This window comes from Pholcus phalangioides, unplaced genomic scaffold (assembly GCF_987345545.1).
Source record: "Pholcus phalangioides strain wild (caught in Gottingen) unplaced genomic scaffold, Ppha-v1.0 ptg000028l_1, whole genome shotgun sequence".
Lineage (NCBI taxonomy): Eukaryota > Metazoa > Arthropoda > Arachnida > Araneae > Pholcidae > Pholcus > Pholcus phalangioides.
Genome location: NW_028301618.1, coordinates 9,153,991 through 9,174,081, shown reverse-complemented (window position 1 = coordinate 9,174,081; position 20,091 = coordinate 9,153,991). Strand labels below are relative to the sequence as shown.

General features: G+C 40.6%; 2 protein-coding genes across 4 annotated transcripts in view; both read right to left on the bottom strand.

Moving 5' to 3' along the window:
- Positions 1-1,690: 1,690 nt before the first annotated feature.
- On the bottom strand, positions 1,691-11,410 carry LOC149067908 (uncharacterized). Of its 2 annotated transcripts, none has more exons than XM_089252252.1 (2): positions 11,276-11,410; positions 1,691-2,914 (listed from the first exon to the last, which is right to left on the bottom strand). In XM_089252252.1, exon 2 carries the CDS (start codon positions 2,862-2,864, stop codon positions 1,995-1,997), a length of 870 nt encoding a protein of 289 aa, XP_089108378.1. In that variant the 5' UTR covers positions 2,865-2,914; positions 11,276-11,410; the 3' UTR covers positions 1,691-1,994. The 2 variants fall into 2 exon arrangements, with proteins under 2 accessions (XP_089108378.1, XP_089108377.1); XM_089252251.1 differs by having other exon boundaries at positions 1,859-2,911; positions 11,276-11,399.
- Positions 11,411-13,514: 2,104 nt separating this feature from the next.
- The window catches only part of LOC149067907 (mitogen-activated protein kinase 14-like), a 41,193-nt gene continuing 34,616 nt past the window's right edge, over positions 13,515-20,091 (bottom strand). For both annotated transcript variants that reach the window (XM_089252347.1, XM_089252348.1), the window contains exon 12: positions 13,515-13,825. In XM_089252347.1, the coding sequence (XP_089108473.1) occupies positions 13,689-13,825 (137 nt within the window). In that variant the 3' untranslated portion in view covers positions 13,515-13,688. The remainder of the gene's footprint in view (positions 13,826-20,091) is intronic.

Here is a 20,091-nt window from a genome sequence, read left to right as displayed (position 1 = left end):
GCGCCACGCGTGCTCGTGATCGTACACGGGGCTTAAGCTATGAAGAGAGACTTGATTATTCAAAATGTTTACATTATACAAATACAAATACAACGCCACAACAGGCAAATTGCCCAACGAGGTGGCTGACTTAAGAACATCATGGATCCCCGAGCCATTTTTTGGAGGCCCTACCTACTACTGCTACACCACACATGCACCCCCCCCCCCCCGCGGAACCCCCAACGAATCGGTAAATGACTCATTTAATAGACTGTTTGTTTTGCATTTTTCACTTCCTTTTCTTTTTTTTCTAGCGTGTGGTTAGGTTAAGACAAAGTTACCAGATTTATTACGATTCGTCAAATAGGGATAATCCGAATTTGTTGCTAAAAGCTTGAAATTTCATTCCATTGCGTTTTACAGTACCAATTTATTTTCCGCAATTAGGCAATTTTTTTTTCATGCGCATTTCATTTAGGCATTTTTTGCTTCTTATTGGTATCGTTTTTGGCAACAATTGGCAGAATCTGGGATCCCGGATTCTCCTCGGGAAAATATGGTCAGCACATGTTGATGCATTTTTTTTTTTTTTTTAATCGTACAATCCATTTTAATCCCTTACGATTAGCAGTAATGCTTCATTTCCCGTTATTGGATATTTGGCAACATAACTTATTTTTGTCGTCATTTCTGGCGAAAAAAGTGATTTTCCGTATTTTACATCCCAATTTCTACATTTTTGGGGCCATTCAAGTATTACGTAAGCAGATTTTCAGCCATTTTTGACCCTTCCCACCCTCGTCAGCAAAAGTCAGCAAAACACTGACGCCCCCCCCCCCCTCAGCAAAATTTCGTCAGCAGCTTAGAATATTTCATATCTTCAAAAAGGGGTGGTTGATGACGTAAGCAACTTTCAAACCCCCCCCCCCGATGCTGACGTAATATTTGAATGACCCCTTTCAGCCTGGAGATTAATTATGGTCACATTGGTAAATTACCCGACCACATTTTCTCGAGAAAAATAATGGCACTTGGATACCAACTAAAAAAACGAATACTCACCCATATGGCACTTTCGCTTTTCTTCGCCATCACTTTTGGCGACAATTAGGACTGAAATCACTGCGAAATCACTAAAATGATTGGAAATGAAGCGCTACTGTAAACCGCAGTGAGAATGAAACGTATCCACGAACAAAAATAGACAAACAAACATAAGGCGGACCTTATTCCCTCTAGAAAAGTACGGAAATTCACCTATTATTGTTAAAAATGATGCCAAAGTTGCCAATTGTTGCTAAAATAACCGAAAAGTCTCCAATCACGAAAAATGGAGCAGTACTGCAAATTGCAGTGGATTGATAGTTCTACGAAAAAGTGAAAAACATGTTAAATTTGTGAGACATAATATATAACAATTATAAATATTAAAATTATATATTTTGTATAACTACTATAAATACAATGCATCCCGCTTACAACGTTCCCACTTACAACGTTTTCCCCGCTTAGTACATCTCATTTTCGTGGCCCCAACCCTTACTAATTCCCATCGAGGTTTCCCATTTGAAGCCTTTTTGTGCCGTTTACAACGTTTTTTTCATTTTCCATAACAGTTTTCTTCCTTCTTCTTCAAACGTTATAAGCGGGATCTTCTGTAAATATTGTAATAAAGTTTATGAGTAGGGGGGAAAAAAACGATATGAAATGATTATGAAATAAATTTATTCATTGGTTTCTCAGTAAAGAATAATTATTCAAGTAAGCTCTCCGTTGAAAATGCGGGAGAAAACGAGTAATTTTCATTTTTAAAGAAATACGGGACAGCCAAGACCGCGTGAAAATACGGGAATGTCCAAGGAAAGCCTACCAATGATCGGGCAAACCGAAGTTTCACGGCAGATGTTTGTGAACATGACCAAATCAAACTTGTGAGTGTGTCTCATTTCCTTTATTGCTTATCAACATTGTTGAATTTAGTAGGAAAATGACTGTTCACATGCCAAAAACCCTTAAGTATCTTCGGAACTATATTCCTCCGCCCGAGAAGTTGCCGTCGCAGCGTCCGCTGTGCATTCCGTCTTCCTGTGCTGGTTCAGCTGGGCCCTGTAACAGAAAGCCTTGTTGCACGTGTCGCACTGGAACGGCATCTCCCCGGTGTGCTTGCGCCTGTGGCTCTTCAGGTAGGTCTTCCTGGTGAACTTCTTGCCGCACACCTCGCAGCTGTAGGGCTTCTCGCCCGTGTGTCCCCTCTTGTGCCGCTTCAGGTCGTTCGACGACACGAAGGACACGTTGCACACGTCGCACACGAAGGGCTTCTCGCCCGTGTGGGTCCTGGTGTGGATCTTGACGCTGCCCATCCTCATGAACTTCTTCATGCAGATGTCGCACTGGAACTGCTTGACGCCACTGTGGTATATCTTGTGGGTGTTGACGTCGGACTTTGTGAGGAACCTCTTGTCGCAGACGTCGCACTGGTACGGCTTCTCGCCGCTGTGCTGTCTCTGGTGCCTGGCGAGAGAGTAGCGGTCCACGTACGCCTTGTGGCACGTCGGGCACTCGTGGGGCCTGTCCCCCGTGTGCAGCCTGCGGTGGCGCGTCATGTGGATTTTCTGGGCGAAGTACTTCTGGCAGACGTCGCACTGGAACGTCTTCTTGTCCCGCTGGCACTTGTGAGTCCTCGCGACGGAGCAGTTCTCGCAGTTGTAGGTCTGGGACTTGGCATCATCGTGATCGGAGATGTCACTGTCACTAACTTCTCTCTTGATTTCCAAATTGGTTTCTTTCCTCTCAGCTTTCGACTCGTTTGCTGGCAACACCATTTCTTCGGGCGACACTTTGACATCGTCTTCGTCGGAGTCCGCCATATTGTTATTAGTCATTTACATTAAGTAACTACGAACTTCCCTGTTCATTCAGACTTCGAAGTCTGCTAGAAGAGAAACAAAATAATGTCAGAAAAGACTAGAAAAAGAAAGAACGGCGAAAACAAAAATCATTTTCAAAAATCAAAATTTCTGTGGCCCCGGATCGATCCCCCGACAGAGATGGGCATTTAATCTGAACACTTTTGCGCGTCGTGGCTATCGAGAGCCCCCCCCCCCCATAACGAATTCAGACTTTAGTGATCTCTAAATGTTTCGCGGATCCAAGTGACCTGGAAATGTGTCCGGGCCGCTTAATTGCTACTGTGCCACGCATCACTCAAGTGATCCGTAATTATATGCTGCAGATCACTTAAATAACCGGAGAATGTGCCGCGGGTAACTTGAGCGATGTAGAACCGCACTGGGGGTGGGGGGTCACTTAAATGCTCTAAAACTACGTCACATGTCACTCAATGGATCTCTAAATATGTCACGGAGCGCTTAAGTGTTCTGCAACTGTGTCCCGGGTCATTTAAGTGATCTTAAAATGTGCCACGAGCCGCTCAAATGCTCTGGAATTGTACCACGGGTCACTTAAGCGATCTGTAAATGTGCCGCTTAGTTCATCTTTACAAAATTAGGTTTGAGGAAGGCAGGCCGCATCAGATATCATATTTGGTTCGCGGGCCAATATGCGATTTACCATATATGGCTTAGAAGGTGTGTCGCAATGCATTTTATTAAAGATAAATTTTGAGTCCATAAACTTCAAATAACATTGAAATATTAACAGAAATTGATTATAATAACATATAAAGGTAATTTCTTCCGAAATTTCAATTAAAAAAATATTTTTGTGCATTGAAAAAATAAATTTTTGATCGTTGGGGGGTACACTAGCGCCCCCTATGCCCCCCCCCCTCGTGTACGTCTCTGATCCCACCAATATGCGTTAGGATTCAGAGGGGCAGAGAGCTGATGACGAAATTTTGCTGACAAGGGGGAGGAGGGTGTCAAAAATGGCTAAACATTTGCTGACGTAATAAGTAAGAGTCAATGGTTTCTCGTTGGAGTGTTGTTGCAGCCTTTATCTCACCAACCGTTCGTCGTAGTGGTATGGTTCCAATTTTAAAAATTCTGAAAATGTGACCAGAAATTACCCTGTACGAGTTTTGAGGAAGAAAATACAGTGTACACAAAATAAAAAATGAAATTTTTATACGATCCCTCCCCGTCCTCTAACTTCCAATTAGACAGTTGTTGCTCTTTCTCTTCTCTGAGCCCAACAAACAAATTGCGGTCCCCCCTCTAAAATTTTTTTATGTAGTTGCTCCCCAACTCACAAACTTTTCGAGTTACGAACATAAATCTTGAAGGGGAAATTTTGTTTTCACGAAAAGAACTAATTCTATCACACTCATTTTTTTTTCATTATTTCAGGAACGCGTTGATAGTCTGGATCAAACACGATCCATTGAGAGGGGGAATGGCATTTAAAAATTAAATTCATACAATTCATAAATTATTAATAATAATTAGCACGTGGTCCACCTGGTGACACTTCATAGCGGCTCGAACCATATTGAACAGACCATCATCTCTTTATCAAATATACGTTGCAATTCGATAACTTTGATCATTTTTCGAATTTTCTATTGATGTTTTTGTTTAATTAATGTAAATTAATAGAAGTAAAGGAACCAAGTATTGGAATTCCATGACCCCCACAAGAGTGGGGCTGACAGGAAGGATCGTAGTAATAGCATCAATGATGCTCCAATGATGCTAGGGTAACCATACGTCCCGTATTTCCCGGAACAGTCCTGGTATTTTCTGTTTTTTTTGGCCGTCCCGACTTTTTGGCAAAAGTGTCCCGGTTTTTCCCGTATTTTACACGAAACCTACTTGAAATTTTTTTCTTTATTGAAGTCAAAGATTTACATTATTTTTCAACTCATAAATTATTTTATGATAATTACAACTATATATGAGAATATTAATCTCCCACATTTGCCATGGTGAACGTTTTTTTTTTTCGTGGAATACATTTTAATCCACTGCTATTTGTAGTAATGCATCATTTCCTGCCATTGTGATTTTCCGTAATTTCAACAATATTTGGCAACTTTGTTTGGTTTTGGCGTCATTTTTGGCGATAATTGGCGATGTCCCGTATTTTCCCGTATTTGGAATCCCGATGTCCCGTATTTCTATCGAAGAAATATGGTCAGCCTAAGCATCATAGGCTGGATTTTTTTTTTTTGGAGGTCCTACCTGAAAAATTCGTAAATTGAATCTGGTAACCCTATCTGAAGACCATATAATCCGTGTTTTCACTTATTTGTTCGATCATCCATATTGTCCGAATGTTTTTGTGGAAAGAAATAATTATTTTTTCTGCATAAAATCGATTGTTGCAAATGCACGAATTTTGTTACCGAAATTTTCGTCGCATAAAAAAATTTCATGCCAAAAAAAATGACAAAGAGAACTCTCTCTCTTTTATCATCGCATGAGTTGCCTGAAATTTTGAGATTAAATGGCAGCACCAACAGTAAATAAATCAAGCCTCCGGTCAGAGTATGACGTCAGCGGTTTCCGCCTTGGCAGTGCTGAGAACTGTCCGCCCCCCCCCCCCCCAACATCGTTCGTCGGAACATCACGTGACTCGGCGAAAACAAACACGATCCCTCGTTATTTTCTTATGGCATAAATAGGAGTTTAAAACATATTAAAAAATAATTTCAGCATGGACGAGATAATTCCAAAATTAATGAAAGTTATAATTTCAGCATTAAAGAAAGATAATTTCAGCATTAAAGAAAGATAATTTCAGCATTAATGGAAGAAAATATTCTAGAATTAATGTAAGAGATAATTACAGCATTGATAAAAGTGATAATTCCAAAATTAGTGAAAGAATTAATGAAAGAGATAATAATAAAATTAATGAAAGATAATTTCAGAATGAAGGATTGAGATAATTCCAAAATTAATGAAAAAGAGATAATTCCAAAATTAATGAAAAAGAGATAATTCCAAAATTAATGAAAAAGAGATAATTCCAAAATTAATGAAAAAGAGATAATTCCAAAATTAATAAAAGAGACAATTCCAGAATTAATGAGATATAATTTCAGAATTAATGAGATATAATTTCAGAATCAATAACAGAAATAATTCCAGCATTAATAAAATGAATAATTTCAGCATTAATAAAACGAATAATTTCAGCATTAATGAAAGAAACAAATGAAAGAGTATTCAAAAAATAATGAAGGAAAATTCAAGAAATTATAAAAGAAATAATTCCGGTATTAAATAAAAATAATTTCACCTTTTTTTTTCCATCTCTTTTTAGATGAGTTCTTCCCTCTATCCTTTTTTTAAATCTTTAAAACCCAATATTAAGAGACCGAACTGTAGATTTCTTTGGAAAAATTGCCAGGCGGGAAGTTTGTTTTGACCGAGTGACGTGATTTCCTTACATTTGATGTCGCTGCAGTCGCGGTGGCTGGATGCTCCCTCCAGTAATATATAATCTCTGTCGTCTGCTTCTCTATAGGTTACTTGTTTCGGGCGGCTCCTTGTGTCCTGAAAAAATTACTGAACTGGCAGTTCAAACTTCCAGTTCTGTTTGTGAGCTCAGCTTGTAGGGAACCGAACAAACCAACTTCTTCACTGTCGTCTGCTCATTAAGAGGCTCTTTGTTTTGGACGTCTCCTTATGCTCAAATAAAATAGCCGAACTTTCAGTTCAAATATCCAGTTCAGTTTATGAGCTATGTTTATAAGGAACTGAGCGGAATAAAGAATATAGTTTTTTTACTTTAAACTTCATCACCACATGAGTCGCTTTTAAATTTGACGTTAGATGGCAGCACATTACTATAAAGTGAAGCGTGAAAAAATTCACTTTTTACGATCTTACCTGTTGTCTGCTTGTGTGGAGGACCTTTGTGTTCGATGTCTCTTTGGGTCTTGAAAAAATTACTGAACTGGAAGTTTGATTTTTCAGGTCAGTTTATAAGTTTCTTTTATAAGGAGCAAAGCTGAATGAAGAATTTAGTTTTTTTATACCTGAGCTTCGCCAATACCTTCTAAAGCAGCCTTGCTCTAGAAGGTGTTGGCTTCGCCATCACCACATAAGGCACTTCTAATTTTGAAAGTAGGTAGCAGCACCAACAATATTTTTAAAAATGAATTTCTTAAATTATTCTAGAATATTAAGTATTAATTTTAATTCCCGTAAAATTGTTAGTGTCATTGTGAATTCGCTGCAAATGCTACAAGGCAAAAAAAAAAAAAACTGCTTTGGCGGCGTAACATTTCGAGTCACCCAGTATATACGGGTTTTGTCATTGCGTAACGCAGTGTCAGCCCACCCCCCCCCCCTTGTCAGCAAAGCACTGATCCCCCTGCCTCCCCTGTCAGCAAAATTTCGTCAGCAGCTTAGAATATTTCATATCTTCAAAAAAGGATGGTTGATGACGTAAGCAACCTTCAAACCCGCCCCCCCCCCCCTTGTCATCAAAAGTCAGCAAATCCGAAACCCCCTCTTAGCAGTTTGTTGACTTCAATTTCGATACGGTGAAAATCTGATATTTCGTTGGATGACAAGTTACCTTCAAGTGACTTTTTGGTTCATAATGTGGCCGCTCTCTCGCAGGCGAACGAAGCAACGTGCGAGTTGGCTTAAACACAACACAATATTTCACATAACAGTCTGTACTATATTTAATATACAAGGCGCATAGGTAACGGGGCATATGGCATTTTAATGGCGAACCATTCGTCCTAGAGGCATACTTCCAGTTGGAAAAAGTACCCGAATAATGCGTAGTACTCAGATATTTGATTCATGTTGCCAGGGGTTATATAGTTATTGAAACAAAAAATATTAACTTTTTATGTGGACACCCTGTGCCTCAAAACCCAATTGGAAAGTTGTTTCCCGGTCTCCAACAAAAAAATTCATCGTTACTATGTGCAATATTCACTGAGATATTCGAAGAAAGTTGGAAAAAAACATCATTAAATGAGAGGAAACCATTTTACCCGCATTTAATGCTGGGTTTTTTTCCCCCCAAATTTCCTCAATTTTTCGAATTCGCAAATCTCGGTGAATATTGCACTTAGAAACGTGAAATTATTTTAGCTGTCATCGGGAAAGACAGAGCAACAACTTCTTAATTGGGTTCTTTGGCACACGGGGATGGTATAAAAAGTTGTTTTTTAATTTTATAACTACACGACCCCTTACAACATGAATGACATATCTGAGTTGGGCACGTGATTCGGATACTTTTTCTAGTTGGGTATGTCTGTAAGACTAACGGCTCGCCAGTAAAGTGCCATACGCCCTGTTACCCATGCAGCCTCCAAATACACGTAAAAAAATAGTTTGAGACGAAATACAATCGACTCTCGTTTTAACGAATACCGTTATAACGGGAAAAAATATATTATGCAAAGATACGCATTGAGCCGGTTATGGACATTTCAAAGTGAAGACTTACGTGAGAATTCATTACACGTTTCTGAGAAATCAGCAGATGCAGTGAGTCTCAAATAAACGGATTTACATTGCTTTAAATGTGGTCATACGCCATTTTAGAAATTTTTTTCTAATGCCCACAACATTGTTCTTGCAGGATAGGAAAATTGCATTGAAATTATTTGGGATGTTGCAGGTCAGTAGTAGGCCAGCAGCAGGCTTACATAGTAGGGAAGTTAATAGGAAGCGTTACAGTATAGATTAAAAAAACTTTAAAGATGTGGTGTCAATCTTTAAAGATGAAGTCACAATACATTATCTGCTTGGATTGCACATAGAAACCAATCAGCACAAACCAAATGACGTTAAGACCGTCTTAAATATGTTTAAAATCACGTTTTTCCTGTTAAATTGAAAGGAATGGCATGTAAACACTTGCGATTGAGACACAACAGCAAATTTATGAAATTACAGTTTCTTAAGTTATACAGCAATGTAGTTTTAAAAAATTTAATTTCGCGGGTATTTTTCCTCATGTATGATTTGTGGTCTCTTGGATGGAGTTCGTTATAACTGAATTCGACTTCATTTCTTTTCAGTGGAGGCAATGGATTGGCACACCCCTCCCCGAAAATTCATAAAAAAAATACCCCAGAGCAATCGTTCTTTATTCGATTTTTATAAATATATTCCCCATCAGACCACTTAGGTTCAGAGGTGTCGCGAGTTCGATACCCGGTTCCTCCTTGTCAGAAAACTTTCCTGACATAGGAGTACAATAAAAAATTACGACTTGACCGCAGCGAAAAATTGCTACCGCAGGGAGTCCCCCCCATCGACAGGGTTAGCGCACCAACCTCTCGATGAGTATAAGAAACAAGCTTGCCGTTCGGAATCGGCAATAAATTGTAGGTCCCGGTCTAATTCGCCCTCGTGTGCAGAAAATGACCGTGGTGCGACAAAAACGATCAATGATCAGACCACTGAGTGCCGGTTGAAGATGGCTTTGTGCTAAACTAGATGGCTATCCGTCTGTAATTGCATGAAAACGATGGGTTTTTTTTTTACAAGCTTTCATTTTTCACCCATCTACTTCTTGGATTGCATTTACTACCAGCACTGAAAAAATGTCAATGAATGGTCAACAAATCTTTGTCTGCTTTGGCAGCCTCTTTGAATGAAAAGTCTTCGAACACACACAACTTTCTGTCTTTACAGTTACTCCATTTTGCTTTAAACCTCTTCTATAGTTTGTGTCAGGGCCTACTGTCACCCCCAAGTCGTAAACCCATCGAGATTACATGAACCACTTTTTTTATTTCCTTCCTCATGTTAATGTTACTTGAATAGCGGAAAAGTTGCGAAAAATATATTCTATGAATTTTTTGTTTGAAATTACATTTTTTTTAGTCAGAGTGACTAAAAAAATTTAATTCCACAAACTTCTTCGTGGCCCCCGTATCAGTAGCCGTGGCTCCCCTTTTGCCAGAATTTCATCCGTGTCCCCCCCCCCCAAGGCCATATATATATTTTGGCGCACCGAATAAGAGATGCCATTAAGAATATTTCATATCTTTATAAAGGGTGGGTAAGCATCATCCAAACCCCCCCCCCCCTTGTCATCAAAAGTCACCCCCATCGATGCTGCCGTAATACTTGAATGACCCCTATAGTTATGCAAACAATTTGAATTTCCATTCTTGCAAATGGGGGGGGGGGGGAATCACGACTGCTGATTTGAGACGTACTAGGTATGCCCCATTTTCGATACAATTATTAATAAGACCTGCAAGAAGTTGTCAAGTACAGAAAAGGAAGACTTTTTACAGCCTTTGCAGTTATGATCTCAAAAAGCAAGTAGCAGAATTGGACAAGGACCTTACAACTTTTCTAATTTCACCAATATCTGTTGGAGCAAGAGAAACATAGAGTTTTCATTAGAACATAAATGTGAAGTGTAGAAAGTTATCATTTTGTGCCACTGTATGTTATGCAATATTTATGAAATGAGTGTTGGAAGTAATTAGCAAGGAGGCGGTCTTTTTTGGTCTTTATTATTTATATATGCGATTTTGATTTCTGAATTAATTCTTTAGGTGCTCAATCTGATGATTCAAAATGTTGCGAGTGCTCGAGTACCCACTGAAATCCGACGTCACTACCGGAAACCCCACAATGGAAGGGCAAGACGAAAGTTACTTAGGGCACCGCGATGCACAGTTTGAGAACCCCTGATCTAGTATACTGGGACCCTGCATTGAGAAAAATAGCTATTACCATTTGATGATGCAAAATACTGTGAGCGCTCGAGCACCCACTGCAACACGGCTCCGACGCCACTACAGGACGCCCCGCAACGAAAGGGCAAGACGAAAGCTACTTCGGGCACCGCGGTGCAAGATACTTAGGGCCCAACGATGCAGTTTGAAAACCCCTAATCTATAGTACGCTGGGACCCTGCATTGAGAAAAATAGCTATTACCATTTGATGATGCAAAATCGAGCACCCACTGCAACACAGGGCCGTCATTTCAACTTTTTCCGGGGGGGGGGGGGGCAAAGCACATGTACTCAATGTATGTATATATATATATATTTGTATATACATATAATTTTTAGTGTATTTTCAAAAGCCGGGGGGGGGGGGGCAGCGGCCCTTCTGCCTCCCACCCAAATGACGGGCCCGCACTGCAACCCGGCTCCAACGCCACTACAGGGCGCCAAGACGAAAGCTACTTAGGGCACCGCGATGCACAGTTTGGGAACTCCTGATCTAGTATGCTGGGACCCCGCATTGAGCAAAATAGCTATTACATCACAATGATATCGAGGCATTAGTTCCAGCCCCCCCCCCCCCCCCCCACACACACACACACAATCATCTAAAGGGCTAGTTTATATATAAAAGAGTAATAATAATAATGACATACTCATTATTCTCATGTGAGATGCGCAGCTTCCTCATTATTTTTTCTCATCTTCCAAACCTTTTTATTCCGTTGCGCGGAAATTCCCTCATAACAGCAGATAACAGCTGACCTACTTCAAAAGTAAATACGTACGGTCTTGACTTCAAATCGGTGTTAGCGTAAAAGAAGAGGCGCAGTTCACTTCGTCCCCGAATGCAAAAGACATTGCAAATTCCAATCACTTTGGTTTGGCATTTTACTGGCGAACCGTTGGTCCTTGAGGTATACTTCCAATTAGAAAAAGCTTCCAAATAACGTGCAGTATTCAGATATGTCATTCGTGTTTCAAGGGGTTCTGTACGGTTATAAAAACATAATAATTTTTTTATACATTCCCCGTGTGCTCCAAAACCCGATTAAAAAAGTTGTCGCTCTGTCTCTCCTGATGCCAACTAGAAAAATTCAATGTTTCCAAATGCAACTGAGATACTCGAATTCGAAAATTGAGGAAAATATTGGGGAGAAAACAATGTCAAATACGGGTAAAACATTTTTTTTCGGATATAATATAGAGCTGTTTTACCCAACTTTCCTCCGTTTAGGGGACAGTATTACGTCAGCATCGATTAGGGAGTGGGACTTTTGATGACGGGGAGGGGGTTTGGATGATGCTTACGTCATCAACCACCCTTTATGAAGATATGAAATATTCTTATTCGGTGTGCCAAAAACTGGAAAAAACCTTTCGATAGTTGACCACTTGAACTAACATTCTCCCTATCGATAAGTCCCCTACAGAGCCACTTTAGTGATCTCTAAATGTTTCACGGATCCTTCACGTGCTCAGGAAATGTGTCTGGGCCACTTAAGTGCTCTGGAACTGTGCCACGCATTACTTACGTGATCCGTAATTATGCCACGGATCACGCAAGTAATGTGGAAATGTTCCGCGGGAAATTCGAGTGTCCCCGTGAGGGCAGCGATGAATTTTCCTTCCACGAAACACCGATAGCTCTCCAGTCAGTCAGTTTTCCGAATCTGTTGTAAACGGAATATACAGACAGGCAGACATGACCGCCCAGAGTGACCATCTTGGGATGGTTTGCGCTCTTTCCCAAAGGGATGGACGGTCTCGGAGACGACTGAATATACAGGGTGTTTCAAAAAGAATCAGCCGATTTGAAATGCGTATATTACGAAAAACATTGAATATAGGCACTTAAGATTAATTTTATATTACATGGCTAATCAAAGTTTTTTCACAAAACCAAATTAAAATGGCTCAATATGTCCACCTTGGGATGCATGGCATATGTCTATATGGTAGTCAAATTCGTCTCAAACTTTTGCTAGCATATTTGCATCCGCTGAGAATGGATTCCTGTGAACCACGTGCGAAGCCCTGTCGGATGCGCTCCACATTTTCGTCTGACATGGAGGGATGGCCAGGGGATTTCCCTTTACGCAGACAACCTGTGTCTCGGAATTGTTTATACCAGCGGTTCTCGACCTTTTTTGACACGCGGAGCCCTTTCTGGTCTATAATTTCTATGGCGGAGCCCCGTAGGCCTATTTTTATTTATTTATCAAAAAGTTAAACCGGTTGAGAACAGCTGGTTTATACCATCGCCTAATCCCCTGAAGGGTAGGAAGCTCATAACCAGGGTATTGCCGACGAAAATCACAATGAACAGTTGTTACGGACTCACACTTCGCAAAGCTTAGAACACAGAACGATTTCTGTTGTGCAGTCGCCATCGTGACGAACACTGAAGTGGCGGCCGAAGGAAGAGCGTTAGCGCTGCCTGTCGGCAACTGCGTGAAAACTCGACATTTACCTCTTTCTATCTATGCATTATTCAATCAAAACTGATTAAAAGCTGAATAGTTATGATTTTTTTTCAAATCGGATGATTTTTTTTTAAACACCCTGTACATTACCCGGGGCTGGGGTACAAAATGGGGGAAAAAGATTAACACTTTGCATTCCAGAGGGTTTTTTCGGTACTTCGCTGGTATAGTTCGTACTTTATGACGCCTCCCCCGCAATGAGGAAGGAACCTTTGCTGTTATGAGTTTCATTAAGAAGCTGAATTCACAGGGTACTTCCTAATATCATAAGGGACCGTTATAACAATGAAGCACCGTCGTTTCCCGATGCGGTCCTATGTCGGGTCCACTTCGACGTAGGACCGCAAGAGATTAAAGATCACTGTACCAGCATCAACTCATAGTGCAGTTATAATAATTCACGCACACAGAAGCGAATAACTTTTTATTCGGAGTTCGGTTTGTGACAAGCACAACTAAAACGCAATATACAAGTTTTCCGTTTTGGTATTCTTCGATGAGAGAGAGAGAGAAAAGCACTTGAAAATTGTTTTTCGGTAAATTTCTCCAGAGGCGACTGTTCCCCGGAGACGGTCTACCTACGTCAGCTGTACATCGTGAGGTCGTCGTTATCCCTCAGCTTGAGAAACGATTGCACGTCCTGAGCGGTCTCGGAGATTCCGGCGTGTATCTGCCGTAGTTTTGGTTCCTCGAACATGAGGACCTCCTTGTGTACGAGACCTGTGGGAAAAGAAACGAACACATGAACCATACATTTCCAACTGAGGTTCCGCTGAATGAAAAGAACCCTCAAATATCCCAGAACCTGGAGAGCTTGATACTCTCTCGTAAGGCTATTCTTTATTGGAAATTCTGAGAATAAAGTATGCAAATTAGGAGGTGAGGTCCCATGAAGATGTCGGAGCACCTCGCGTATAAAAGAAATATTCAGAATCAGTTTGGGTTCTGTAGGACACCCCTATAACCAACCAAAGATTCTGTGAGAGCTTTTACGTCGGAAACCCTTGGAATAGACAGACGTTAATGGCAGGGCCATCCAGGGCCGGAACTAGATGCTTGGGCAGATGGGGCAAGCTCGCATTTTGGTGCCCCTTTGTAATGTTGAAGGAGAGGTTAAAGGGTGAAATTTTGGCCTCCTGTGGTACGGCGCACCAGACCCACCTGCTCTTCTCCCCACTTTAGTTGCGGCCCTGGGCCATTTCAACAGCATCATGTTCCTTTCGCGAATATCGACGGAGCCTCCTGGGTGGTGTACCGTTTAAAAGTAAAGAAGCATCATGTTCCTCTTTGGGCAAAGAAGTGTTCAGAGGACCCCTCCACCTGCTTGCAAGTGTGTACCAATCAACATACTGTATACAGGGTGTCCCGAAAGTCCGAATTCTACCTTTACCTCATCAACCGTTCGTCATAGAGGTATGGTTCTGATTTAAAAAATGCTCAAAATGTGTTCAGAGAAATCACTCGGTACTAGTTTCGACAGAGAAAATAGTGCCGCAAACGGGTCCTCCGTCTCATAACTTCCAATAAGAAAGTTGTTGCCCTCTCCCCATCTTCTGAGGCCGACAAAAAAAATTTCACGTTTCTTAGTGTAATATTGACTAAGATATTTGAATTCAAAAATCTGAGAAAAGTTGGAAAATAACAGCATAAACTAACGGACAACACTTTTTTTTATGATGTTCTTTCCCAATTTTCGAATTCAAATATCTCAGTGATTATTTTATTTGGAAACATGGCCTTTTTTGGTCTCAGGAGAGACTTTCTAACTGGAAGTTGGAGGACAGAAGCACCATATAAGCAATTCGATTTTTTTTTATTTTATGGAGCACATTTTTCTCACTCTTGAAATTAGTACAGAGTGATTTCTAAACGTTTTGAACATTTTTGCAAATTGGAATCATACATCTACGTTCTACGATGAACGGTTGCTGAGATAAAGAAAAAACAACCAATAAGCCTATTGCTTGCATTTTTCAAGTTTTACAAAAGAACTTTTATCAAACTTTTATAGCGTAGTGCCGTCCTAACTGATAAAAATCACATATTTCAGCAATTTATCACATCTACAGGAAGAAGCAGAAAAAAAGAGATATGATTCTAGCAACATTATAGTCCGTTTCAGGTTAACTTAGCAGTGAAAGGGAAGCTACGAGGGATCCGCATTGCTTGTTGTTATGGCAACGAAAGGCTTTTAATTAAGCAATGTATCGATGCGCGGTCTTGATGAGGTACAGCCCATAGTTTCCCGCCGCTGTGGTGGTCGAGTGGTCATAGTGACGGACTCGCATCCCGGGGACCCGGGTTCGAGCCCCACCGTCGTCACAGCGGTGATCGGCTAAAGTTGGTTTTCTGCGGTTCCCAACTTCGAGCCGATCTCCCCGTTAAAAAGTCTCGCCACAGAGAGCAACAAACCTACAAACAGTACAATTATTCAGTCACTACACATCACTCACTTCACTTGTGAGATATAGATGGCAGCACTGAAAAATCATACACAACACTAGATACGCACTCAGACTGTTAGGTACACACACTTACACTTCCGGCACAACTCACTAGGTAGAAAATTGCCTATGGCGATAGACCTGAGTTGTGCTCGGTTAAAAAAAAAAAAGCCCAGTTTCCCAACCTTTTTTTGTCCCATCGCCCCCTTCCTCAGAAATTTTTTTTCTCCTATCGCCCCCAACTCAATTTAACCCATAGGATCCTATGTTATACCCATAGCTTCTACCGCCTCCCCCGGAACATTCCATCGCCCTACAGGGGGCGTTGGGAATCACTGGTATAGCCGATTCTCGCAAATCTCACTGAGAAAAACCTTACTTTACGTATAACATAATGCTTGTAAAAAAATTGCACAGTAAGTTAGTAATAATTATAGAATTTAAAAAAAAACCACTGCCGATACTTTTAGGAACTAAAGTGAGGTTTTTGAAATCATTTGGTTCTTTTGATTGAAAAGAGTTTCAAAATTCGTAGTAAATAATCATATCGGCGTGTTACCAGTGCCGTCTTAAGGCATGGGCCCACCCAGGCACGGCCCGGAGGCCTCACAAAAATGAGATCTGGTTGAAATTTCCGAGAATCTGTTTGGTAGGGCCTCAGAAAAATCAGTTGACCCGGGGGCCCATGATACTCTTAAGACGGCCCTGGGATACAGGGATCGTTGTTGAGATGTGTGTGAATGATGAGTACGACACAGTGCCGTCTTAACGCATGGGTCCAGCCGGGCCTCACAAAAATGAGATCCGGTAGAAATTTTCTAGGATTTACCAGGTAGGGCCTCGAAAAACCATTTGGCCCGAGGGCCCATGATACTCTTAAGACGGCCCAGCGTGTTACTTACTCTTCATTGATGTGCCGTAAGTAACGCTAAAAATTTCGAAAAACTAATATTTTTCTGTAATATATTTCCCTTCCCTCAGCTGAAAAATTTATTTATAAAAATAATTCCAAACGATAATACGAAAGAAACGTACAATTTCCAAACACTGTATATTAACACTGGCTCTCAAAAACTCTTAATTAAGAACAAGCAGATTAACCCTGTTTTCATGTGCAAATGCAGGAGTAGCACCAAATAATGATACGGTATAGTTTGGAGTTTTTTTTAATCACTTTTTTTTTCTTGCCGAAATTTCTGTCGCTGAGCCACCCGAACTGTATACGCACGGTCCCCAAAGGGTGGGATGACAGGGTTCCAGCCCTGTGGCCAGTGCCGCAACTAGATACTTTGTCACCCGGGGCAAGCCGGAATTTTGGCGCCCCTTGCATGTAGTTAAAGCGTGAATTCGGCGCCCCTTCTGGTTGTTCAGAGTTGCGGCCCTGCCTGTGGCACGGGAAAATGACAATCATTTTTTTTGTTTTTTTCATGCTATACATTTATTATAGAAGGGCCCGTAAAAAGTCTGTTCACTTTTGTCAAAAGTGAAAAATTTTTAATATTTAAAATTATAAAAATTCTGAGAAATCACATACAAATACAAATACAACGCCACAACAGGCAAATTGCCCAACGAGGTGGCTGACTTAAGAACATCATGGATCCCCGAGCCATTTTTTGGAGCCCTACTTACTACTGCTACCCCGCCCTCACACCCCCCCCCCGCGGCACCCCCAACGAATCGGTACATGCGGGAATGTGCGTGTACGTGTAGTGAAACCTGACGTGAAGTTTTTTGTTTCTCTGTAATGCTTGTTATGTGTAGAGCTGCCATCTGCCACCAGTTTTTCTAACTATGAGTGAAGTGTTATGATTGAATGATTTATCGTTGTAGGACTGTTGCTCTCTGTGGCGAGACTTTTTAACGGGGAGATCGGCTCGCATTTGCGCCTTGAAGTTGGGAACCACAGAAAACCAACTTCAGCCGACCACCACTGTGGGGTTCGAACCCGGATCCTCGCATCGCGAGTCCGTCACTATAACCATTCGACCACCACAGCGGCTTTTTTTAAAAAATAGTCACAATGAGATCAACGAGCAATGTAATAACATTTCTGTGAAATAAATACTCCACATCTGTGGACACTTAAATTTTGGAAGAGTAGGTAAACTTTGTCTAATAATACTCAGAAAAATCACCAACGAAACCATCTTGAACTAGAAACCATCAGAACAATGGCTGAAAACCGGGCGGGGGAGGGGGGGGGGTGTTCTACACCAAAATCGTTTACGAAATAAGTAGAAAATTCATGAAACCAACAAGAGGAACCACTTTAGAAAATATCACACAGAAGACACTCAAAGAAAGTGTAGGTGCATCCAGGGCCGTAGCTAGCCATTCCTGTGCAAGAATTTGAATTTAGTCCCTCACTCCCCAAGTAGGCCCTGTTGCGGGTGCACCTGCCTAGTTACGGCCCTGGTTGCACTTTACGATCCAATAGTCTCACTGAAGATCAAACCAATTCTCAAAAATTTTAACCTAACAACCAAAGATGTGCCTACTTTCAAAACTTGAAACTCAAGTTCTGAGCAGGCTATACCACAGAATAAACAACGGACATTTATTACGTTCCACGTGGTGATTGCCCTCTTGGTTACATAGGACAGACCCATAAAAACTAGATTAAATGAGCACGCTCGTTGTGTTAAAAATCAAGAATGTGAAAAATCGACCATCGCCGCTCACTGCTGGCAAGATAGATTCAGGAAGCGGAAGTTTCCCACAATATAGTCTATCGCTGATTAGACGTCTACGATGGCACATATATTTGAGAATTCAAAAATAAATTAGTAAATGACAATAAATCAATGAGATTCATTACGAGCAGGAATCGTAAAAAAAATTTCAAATAGACCAATCAGATAGCTCCATTTCGCGAGCAGCCAATCAGTACGTTACAGAAGACACGCAGGCGCCCAGCTCCACTCTGGTCACGTTTGACTTGGACAGATGTATATTTTCTCTTTCCGCTGAGCCACCAATACTTAAAATTTGGTAACCAATCCACGTGGGATTCTCGGTCAACGTGATATTTTCTACCCTCTGAAGACATGCATCAAGAGTTTCGCATTTTCCTTTTTCGTTGGTGATTTTTCTAAGACTTAAATTTTGCTTCTCTTTAGCACCTGATATAGTTTGTGCTCAAATGCTAGACATGCTTCTTGCAGCTGGTACCCATCTCTACACTGAATGAAACGCTAAAACACGGTATCACTAAAATTGTGAATAACCATTCAATCTCCCTCGCCTGAACTAGTTTAAATGAAAATTATGAACATATTTCTAAGAAACAAGAGTGTTTTCTAACAAAAGTAATCATTTTCATCATAGGTGAAATGCTAAACAGGCATTTACTGAATTTTGGATAGTAAAAATCTCTGCTTCCATTCAAACCCAATCCCTTACTCCCAGAACCAGTTCAGATACAATAGCAGTAAGTATTCATTGTTTTTCAAAGAAGTAAAAGAGTTCCCTAAGAAAATGGGGGAGGGGGTCAGCAAGACTTCATATTTCCCCATTCAAAGGACAAAAACTTGGCCGAAAATTCAGTTTAAGGTGGGTTTTTAAAATCTGAAATTAGATTAAATATGGCTTTCATCAGCTGGCTGATGCGAAGTTGAATTCAGGAAAGAAAGAAACTTCAATTGCCCTTGCGGGGAATTGAACCCATGTCCTCTCACTTGCCAGGTGAGCGCTCTATAGACCCCAGAGTCAATAAAAGCAACAAACATCAATCTTTCCTAGAGTTCGTTTGCACTGAACAGGCTCGTACATGGACGGTTGGACCTAACTCAAGAAAGAGCTCCCACTACTGACATTGCCAGCAGATGGCGACTCATCCATGGAAGAAGGATACCATCCTTGAATAAATATGACTTCCATTTCTGAGTAAGATAAAGTTCATCTCAAAGAGATTTCCCATGATTGAAAAGAAATCAATTCTATTTCTCTGATCCATTCAAGACGCCTGTATCTTCACTTATAAATGAAGATCTTTCCCCAGATCACATGGAAATCTCATTCATATTAGTTTTACGAGTCCCAGCTGAGAGCATACATTTACATTGATCTTTGGATTTGTTTCTCAAATGTGACTTTGCATTTACATTGTGATGACTCACATTCATCAACCGAGGAATAGGAAGATCAATGTGAATGCAAATTATATATATATACCAAGATTACATATACTATATATGTTCTTTCATAAAACTTAAAAAACACAACTAATAAGCCTGTTGATTATATTCGCTAGAATGTAACTGATATGCTCATTGTTGCATTTTTCAAGTCATCTATAAAAGAACTTTTGTAGTGTAATCCCACAGCATTAGTCTACAAATATGATCAATGCGAATGCCAGTTCTCAGTTGAGGCATAAGATCAATGTGAATGTGTGGGACAAAAAACTACTGTATATGGTTTCAATGTACAGATATTGATATACAAAAACATTTAATATTGCTGAACATTTTTTGCATCAGAAACAATCATATTAAATGTGAAGATACACTGTTGTAATACAACACTGAATTCAAATCG

Bases quoted from the DNA above. Each gene is read 5' to 3' on its own strand.
- LOC149067908 (XM_089252252.1), bottom strand. From the start codon at position 2,864: ATGACTAATAACAATATGGCGGACTCCGACGAAGACGATGTCAAAGTG.